At 45.0% G+C, this 8,315-nt stretch overlaps 1 protein-coding gene across 1 annotated transcript; it reads left to right on the top strand.

The window, feature by feature from the left end:
- Positions 1-321: 321 nt before the first annotated feature.
- Positions 322-1,197, top strand: LOC103925970 (chromosome unknown open reading frame, human CXorf21). The gene has a single exon (XM_009334777.1). The coding sequence runs from the start codon at positions 322-324 to the stop codon at positions 1,195-1,197; it is 876 nt and encodes a 291-aa protein (XP_009333052.1).
- The last annotated feature ends 7,118 nt before the right edge of the window (positions 1,198-8,315 follow it).

The following is an 8,315-nucleotide window of genomic DNA, read 5'->3' as shown; positions in this document are numbered from 1 at the left end:
ACAACAAACCACTTCTTGTTCCTCTCTTCCCAACTCACTTGTTGTTGGATGTATTGGACATGCCATACGTTATGTTATGCAGAATATACTTGGATATGATTGAGTTAACAGCACGACAGGGAGACTAGCTGATCACTTCACTCATTGACTCAAGTCCTCTTTCTAGACAGAGACACTCTTGTCCATGTCCAAATCGAAACATCTTTCCTCAGCTAGTAACAGACTTGCGAATGTAATCACCACTCAATGATTTTGTAATGAACTAATGGTTTCTTCTTGTCATTTTTCTGTCCGCTGGTGGTTCCTTTCCTTCGGTGAAGGATGCTGTCGGAAGGTTACCTTTACGGAATTGCCTACCTTTGTGAAGACCTGAACCCTGAGTTCTACAGCAAGAGTTCGGCTGAGGAAGTGGTTTGTGAAATGAGGTCCATTAATTATTCGTCCACAGATGAAGCACAAGGAAGAAGCCTCCTTCAGAGATGCAGATCTGCTGGCAAGTGCATTTCCTCAGTCTGCTCTAGAGGTAGCAAGCACAGCAGAAGGCAGAAGGATAATCTCCTACAGCCGGCACAGCACCCACCGCCTGAAGGGCAGCTGTCTCCAGCTATGCATGTCTGTGAGGGGCTGACAAGAAAAGACACCTACCTAGTTCCATCTTCCTGCAAAAGCATTTGCAAGAACTACAACGATTTGCATATAGCTGGGGACTACGTGGTGCCAATTAGCTCAGTCACGACAGATTTTACCTGCGACAGCGGCATAGGCCCCTTCTTGGAGTCCTCAGAGATTCCTCCCCCTATGGAGTCCGTGAAGGTCCCCCCCGGCGACACCAGCCGCAAGCCGGTCCAAGGCTACTCCTCGTGCTGGCGGCTGGCAAGCTTAGTGCCCCACCAGCAGCCCCTCTCCGACTCAGCCCTGAACGACTACCTCGAACAGAAGCTGGTGGAACTCTATAAGCAGTACATCATGGATAGCACAGCAAACAGGGCATCCCCCACTCAGATCCTGGCCTCGGAGCTTATCATGACTAATGTAGATCAAATCAGCATGCAGATATCACGGGAGAGGAACATGGAGACCACCAAGGCTAAAGACATTGTCATTAGCCGCTTCTTACAAATAGCCAGTGAAAAAATATCCTCAGAAATTAGCACGCCTAGTCTGCACATTTCCCAATATAGCCACACTAATGCGTAGTATTTGAATGACTGCCGTTAGAAAGCTTTTATGTTCTGCAAAATCAATTTTTAGTTTCTTAGGACATTTTTCTGCTTCATAAAAATGCATTTACCACCCACCACTTAAATTAAACCTTCCAGTACATATTAAAAAAGCAAAAATATTTGTACTGTGCAGCCCCTATTGTGGACCACATGTTTTATTTTATTTTTTTTTAAAACTTTTCCCCCAAAGGCTTATTTTAGTGAGCCTCAGTCATTAAAAAAGTTTTGTAGAAAAATGACTAAGAGCATATGACACTATTCCAGGTGCTCAGGTGTTCGCTTTCTTCCCCACGTGCTTGACATCTCATTTCAACTTTCCTCTGTCTGGAGGCTGCCATCCTACCCCTGGGTCTGTGTGAAGCAAAGGCTTATACCCACACAAGCAGCAGCACAAGCACAGTGACAGCAGAGCCACAGAAATACAGAATTTAGGACATCATCTAGTTCATCTCCCTGTCCCAAACGGCTTTACTTATGACACCCCTCACAGAAGTTTTTGTGCTTTGTTCTTAAAGATATAAAGGGATAGACACTTTATGGTTTCTTCTATACTAACCCTAATTATTTCATTGGTGTCTTCCTGTTCAAAAGTTACCATCCCTTTTTGTGAGGCAAAAACTATTTCCAAAGAGACTTCATCAGCAGGAGTGTGCGTGTATACCTGTGTGTTTTGCGCTGAACTGAGCTTTTACAGTGGATGCTGGTGACCTGTGATCACAGACAGACGCCACCTTTGCCAGCTACTTGCGGACCTGCAGCTGTGGAGCGGTCGGGCAGGGTTTTTTTTAATAAAGGGGAAAGAGAAAAAAGAATTCACCTTTGTTAAGAGAATTGCACATTGAAAAATAAGGGCTAATCCAAAGCCCATTTGATTAATGTGAAGAGTTCCTTTGAATGCAGAAGGGAAGCTGAAACGGGCTGCTCAGCAGCATGGCTAACCCCTTCTTTTGTTAGGATCCTTGCTGCGTATCATAGGTCAAGGTCATTTGAACCTGATGTATTTCTAATAGAAAGGTCCTTTTTTGTAAAATTTCACTAAGTCTTAAAAAAGAAGAAGAAAAAAATAGCTGCCTTTTGGGCAAGGATGGTTACCTACTTCAAATCTGTATAACATATATAACACATTGTCAATGCCAATCCATCATTGGTTGAGTTTCTAAGTATCAGTATAATATAAATACTAATTTATAATAAATATTCATAAAATGTTTCCACGTTATTGATTCCACAGTGTTGTTTTGGCCTTTGTGTTTTTTGTTTTTTTTTTTTAATGTAAGGTATGCCTTTATGTATATTTCAAAAACAAATGTAAAGTAGTAAACATGTCAGTTTATTCTACTGCTGCTGTCTTTCCAGAGATTACTGGGATAGCTCAGAATATTTTCCTGCTTGTGCAATGAAGGGGTATCCAAAAAACAGTTGCCATAAGAACCTTTGATGTGTGAATCCAGAGGCTGTACATCTGTTGCCATAGGAGCCTACCCAAATACTATTATTCAGCAATTCAAGATAGATAATTTCTGGCATATAGTATTTCTAGACTGTGATCAAGTGCAATTTACAAGTAAAAAAAAAATGTTATTTTTAAGAGAAAATAACATTCGTGGTAATGCATAGGCACACACGTGTGTTCTGCATGTAAAATCCATTACTAATAGATCTCCCAAATCTCTTGAAACTCTCGCAGAACAAAAAAAGGACACACTGGAATCTATGAAAATGGCTTGCAGATGACAGCAAAAGTGAGCAAATATAGTAATTTTTATGTCCTACAAATACAGATTCAGGCTTTTCAAAACATGGGGATTTTGTTCATGCCTATTGACATTCACATCACTGAATTTTAGTAGCAGAAGATTAGTAGAAAGTAACATGCAGAGTTGAATGCGTAAATCAATACCCTCGCTGAAAGATCTGGCACCTTCATCAGAGAACATAATCGATTCTTACACTCAACTCTACCCACTCCACAGACCGCACATGGCGTGAACAAAACAGCCTTTTATCATCTATTACTCAGAAATCCAGTTCTTGATTTTTCCCCCCAGCCAGTAGGGCTGTGACCGAAACCCGCAGGCAGCACCTGCTCGCCACGGCCTCCCTTCTCAGCAGAGAGACAGGAAACAGCAATGGCAGCTGGAGAACAGGGGCTGAGAGGTCTGCCCGGACCCGCGTGAAAACGTCCTCTCGTTTACTGGGCTCGCCCCATAGCTGCTGCGTCAGATGGCTGCAACGAGAACGGGGGGCTCGGTGTTCAGAGGACAGTGCTATTGTAGCAATGCACTGCAGAGCAGTGGAGAAGAGGAATCTTAAATGTATGAAAGTGGCCAGCAGGTCAGGGAGGTGATTCTGCCCCTCTACTCTGCTCTGGTGAGACCCCACCTGGAGTACTGCGTCCAGCTCTGGGGCCCCCAGTACAGGAAAGACACAGACCTGTTGGAGTGGGTCCAGAGGAGGGCCACAACAATGATCAGGGGGATGGAACACCTCTCCTATGAAGAAAGGCTGAGAGAGTGGGGGCTGTTCAGCCTAGAGAAGAGCAGGCTTTGGGGAGACCTTATTGCAGTCTTTCAATACTTGAAGGGGGTTTATAAGAAAGATGTGGACAGACTCTTTAGCAGGGCCTGTTGCGACAGGACAAGGGGGAATGGCTTTAAACTAAAGGGGGGAAGATTTAGACTAGATATAAGGAAGAAATTTTTTACACTGAGGGTGGTGAAGCACTGGCACAGGTTGCCCAGAGAGATGGTGGATGCCCCATCCCTGGAAACATTCCAGGTCAGGTTGGATGGGGCTCTGAGCAACCTGATCTAGTTGACGATGTCCCTGCCCACGGCAGGGGGGTTGGACTAGATGACCTTTAGAGGTCCCTTCCAACCCAAACCATTCTATGATTCTATGAAAGCATGGCTGGTGCATGTAGAGGGCATGTTTGATTCTTAAATTTGATTAATCGATCAACTACAAATCATTCCATTCTTATGCAACTTTCTCCCAAGCAGATTACTTAATATAATCACATCTACTTTCAAATAAAGGTCTTATTTTGTATTGTCGGACTGACATTTATGGATTTTATTTATGGAATGGTCATAATCATTGCAGAAGCTGATTTATTCCGGAAAGACAGCATCAACCACTTCTTCCCCACACATGGATATTTTCTTTCCCCTGCCTAAATATAAATCCCCATTTCATTTTGAGACCTGTAGTGTACCTGCTTCTCACATGAATTACATACCAGCCACATCCCATCATCTGATCAGTACCAGCTAGCTCTTGGATTTAAGGCAGTTTCTACATAAACAAACAACTATTTCTTACTTTCCACTGTGCTCAGCTGAAAGTTCATTTATATCTCTGTCCTTCCTCCATTTAAAACTAATCTTCCCCTGCACAGGTACCTCTCTAGGTGTGGCTGTTTCCTGCTAAATGCACTTGGATAGCAATTAGGCTGCTATTAGCATGAGTCAGGGTGCTACCTAAAGCGATTATCATCTTCTCTCTCCTTCTCCTTCCCTCCCCTCCTCTTCTGCCTCAGGGTCAAACGTTTAAAGAGAGAGATCCCAATTTTTTAGTAGCTCTGTTAAATAACTAATTTTTAGCCAGGGGCACATTCTTGACACAAGCTTATCAAAATGCTGATGGAGTCCCGGTGGCTGGGGAGTGCGTGCTGGAGAGGAGAGTTTGAATTCTGCCCTCAAAATACTTCCTAATAATATGGCTATTTTAATATGACTAAGATCACTTAAGAAGGCAAAGAAAATTGTAATGAATATTTCAGTAACTGTTTGGTTGATATTTTGACCAACTGTCAAGAAACTGATCTCAGAAGGATAGTTTATAACCACCTACAGCATGCTCTAGCAGCTTCCTCAGGCATTTTTTACAGAACATATTACTCATTGCTGATAACATGATTGTAGCAGCTGGGACTGTTGTTTATATGTAGTGTGACTGTGCCCCCAAGAGTCTGAGCCCATCGCTGTGGTAGATGAACACTACCTGTGTGCCTCCAGGAAGGCTGGGTGTGCAGCGTGATGAGAAAAATCCTTGGCAGGGGGAGAAAAGAGAGGGAAAGGGATGTTGTCAGATCTCTTGCAACCTCCAGCTCCTGCACTTGGGTTTAACCCCTTTGCTGGCTCTGATTTCTTGTCCATACCGAGAAGTGTGTGTGTCGGAAGGGGGGGAGGGGTGGGGTTGAAAAGGAATATAAAGTGCAGGCTGGGCTTTGTGCTGAACGTGAAAGTGAGCATTTCATGCTCCGATTGCTGTGTTCAGATGAAGGCAAAAAGCTAAGCACCTAAAACTGAAATAAATGAAGTTCTGCAGTGCTGACTCCAGCTGGGCATATTGCTGGTGTTTCACCTCGGGAAGCTGCTGCAGGGCAGGAGCAGGCTGGGTTTGATGGAGCACCCCAAGGTTCAGCTTGTTCCCCTTGCTACTGTTCTTTCAAGGGCTGAAACAATGGGGAGTTATTTAGGACTATCCCTTCCCTGAGCTTCTTTCTACTGTGCCTTTCTCTCGGAGATAGGACCTGCTGAGGATGTAACTGGCTGCCAGTATAAATGGCTTGGGCAGGAGTGGGTAAAGGGACTGCAGGTTTTGTTACCATGTTTATCAGAATTGCTGTAAAATATCTTCGTTACTGATGTGGACAGGGGAGGCATCCCTTGTTCTCACAGATTCAGAAGGGATGATTACCGATTTAGGGAGATCACCACGTTACAGTGATGAACTGACTACACGTTTTAAACCAATATCGAGATACGAAAGGCCTGCTGCACTTTTGCTAATTGCTGAAGTCAGTGACTTGCCACAGATCTAGTTAAATGCAGCCTTCTGTTGGACTCAGAAAGGCAGCTGTGTGCCTACGACAGCTGGTGTGTGTCCACTTGGCATCTCTATGATGTTCGCACAAGCAAACCGCCTCTGACAGAGTGATGTGATGGCTATGGATGGCACTCAGAAGGGGCAGGAATTTCTCCAGCTGCATTAATTACACACAGCATGGATGCACCAGGAGGCTTAAATCGGTGTATTTACATCCACTGGTCTAAATAAAGAGGACTGCCTCTGGTCGGTAGAGCCATGGCAACTAACACGGACTGAGACCCAGCTCCCAAGATGTAGTGTACTGGGTAAAACCATCACTGTCTTAGAAGACCATTTGTGGTTTAGGAATATATAGCAAAAAATGACTAACTTGTAAAGGAGCAGAATTTTAGGTGAAAACAGAATTATTCTGTGCATTGCAGCTTCTGCTGTTCTGGGAAGAGCTGGCTTCCCTTGTCCCCAGTATTAATGCCGACAGGATTAGAGTGACTTTTGGAATATTAAGCAGGCTGTCTAAGGGCTGAAGGAAACAATGTTCTCAAGGCTCATTCTCAGACCTTCTTACATCTCTTTCAAAGCAAATGTTGAACTACCTTGCCTGAAGGAAATCCCCTCAAGGAATATTAGCAGTGCCTCATTTTGAATTAACATCTGATTATTACTGAACTCCATGCTGCCCTTCCCCTCAGTGTTGCCCTCCCGCTTTATCTTTCCACAAGGCTGATCACTGCAGGCTCCTGCACTTTTGCCATGTCAAAACCTCCAGGACTCCCCCGAGGTTTCCCTCCCTCCTCCTGCTGTGCTACCCCCTCTTTGGCGGTTTTACATGCCACACTTGGCCTGCTCCTGGGCTCTCTAACCCCCCCTCGCCCCTCTAACCCCCCTTGCAGAAGATGATCCTGGCTCCCCTGATGACGGGGAGAAGGACTGATAGGATGGCACAGCCAGATACTGAGCATCTGGAGGGAAGCACTGGCAAAGGGTGACGATGATGGGGAGACATCGGGAGGGCTGGGGGTGACCGCAGAGTTCCTGTGGCGGAGGCGAGGGACCCCTGCGGAGGTGGAGGAAGCCCTTGCAAGAGCAGGGTTTGTGAAACGTGCTGGGAGACGGCGGGGAGCTGAGGAAAGAGGTTTCACAATTCTCCCGGTGAAGACAAGTCTGAGGGGTGGCAGGGTTTCCAGCCACTCCCTGGCTGGAAGGAGCACCTCCATATTTAAAAGACAGCAATCTTGCCAGCTCCACCCTTGCCATTTTTCAAGCTTAAAGGGTTGTAGCATCCAACGGGGGGTTTCACTCACGCCCTCTGCAGCCACAGCTGAGCAGGAGAGAGGAGGGACCTGTGGCCAGACCGGTGCCCTACCAGCTGTGCCGGACAGCCGTGTGCCAGCATGGGCTCCCGCTCCCCGGGGGTTACAGCAGCGGGGGCAGCTGCCGCCGCTGCAGCCGGAGCAGCAGCCGCCCAGTCACTCTGCAACCCTCCGGAGCTCTGTGCCGGCTGGCTCAGTGCTGACCGCCAAATATTTCGCTCCTTTGCTGAACTTTGCTCGCTAAACACGAAGTGGAAAAGGAGACCTCTCTTAAGAGCAAACAGCGGGAATGGAAAAGGCATGAGGCTCAGAGCCAGGCTGTGCAGCGGCTTTTTTCCAGATTCATTTTTGTGTAACCAGAGCTAGAACTATGAGAATAAAATCATAGATGGCAGAGTTGACTTCTTTGGTATTTTCACTGATGCAGTTCTCCAGTTTTCATCTTTGCATGCAAACTCCATTGCCTAAAAGTAGATCCTACTTGGAGGGTAGGGGTAGAATAGAAAAAAAACAGTAATCATTTGAACAGCACGATTCTAACACAGATGACAAATTCCAATGCATTTCTGCATAGAAACTATTTATCAAAAGAAAGAAACATATTAAACATGTTAGAGATAGGCTTAGCAACAGTAGGATCACCAGTTTTAAGAAAGAGAGGTTAGAAGTTGTCAGTTCCAGCACTTTAAACCAATTAATCTCAGGGTGTTATTGACCTATTTAACAAAAGCTGGCTGAAGTGCCACTTCAGAAGCACAATGCTTGCCTAAAGAGGTACAGCTGTGAAGTTAAAAAAAAAAAATCTACTGAGCGGTCAGTTTTTCCATTAATAAGGTGATATTAAAAATGCACAGCCATGTTCTTTAAAGTCTGGAGAAATCAAGCAGAAATTTGATTATTTGATTATATACACCTAGAATTTATTATTTTAAAAAAGCATAATCTA

Source organism: Pygoscelis adeliae, unplaced genomic scaffold, assembly GCF_000699105.1.
Source record: "Pygoscelis adeliae isolate BGI_AS28 unplaced genomic scaffold, ASM69910v1 Scaffold91, whole genome shotgun sequence".
Classification (NCBI taxonomy): Eukaryota; Metazoa; Chordata; class Aves; order Sphenisciformes; family Spheniscidae; genus Pygoscelis; species Pygoscelis adeliae.
The sequence above is the reverse complement of the archived record's forward strand: the minus strand, read 5'-3'. Positions and strand labels throughout refer to the sequence as shown.

Coding starts and splice junctions, on each gene's coding strand:
- LOC103925970 (XM_009334777.1), top strand. CDS start 322: ATGCTGTCGGAAGGTTACCTTTACGGAATTGCCTACCTTTGTGAAGAC.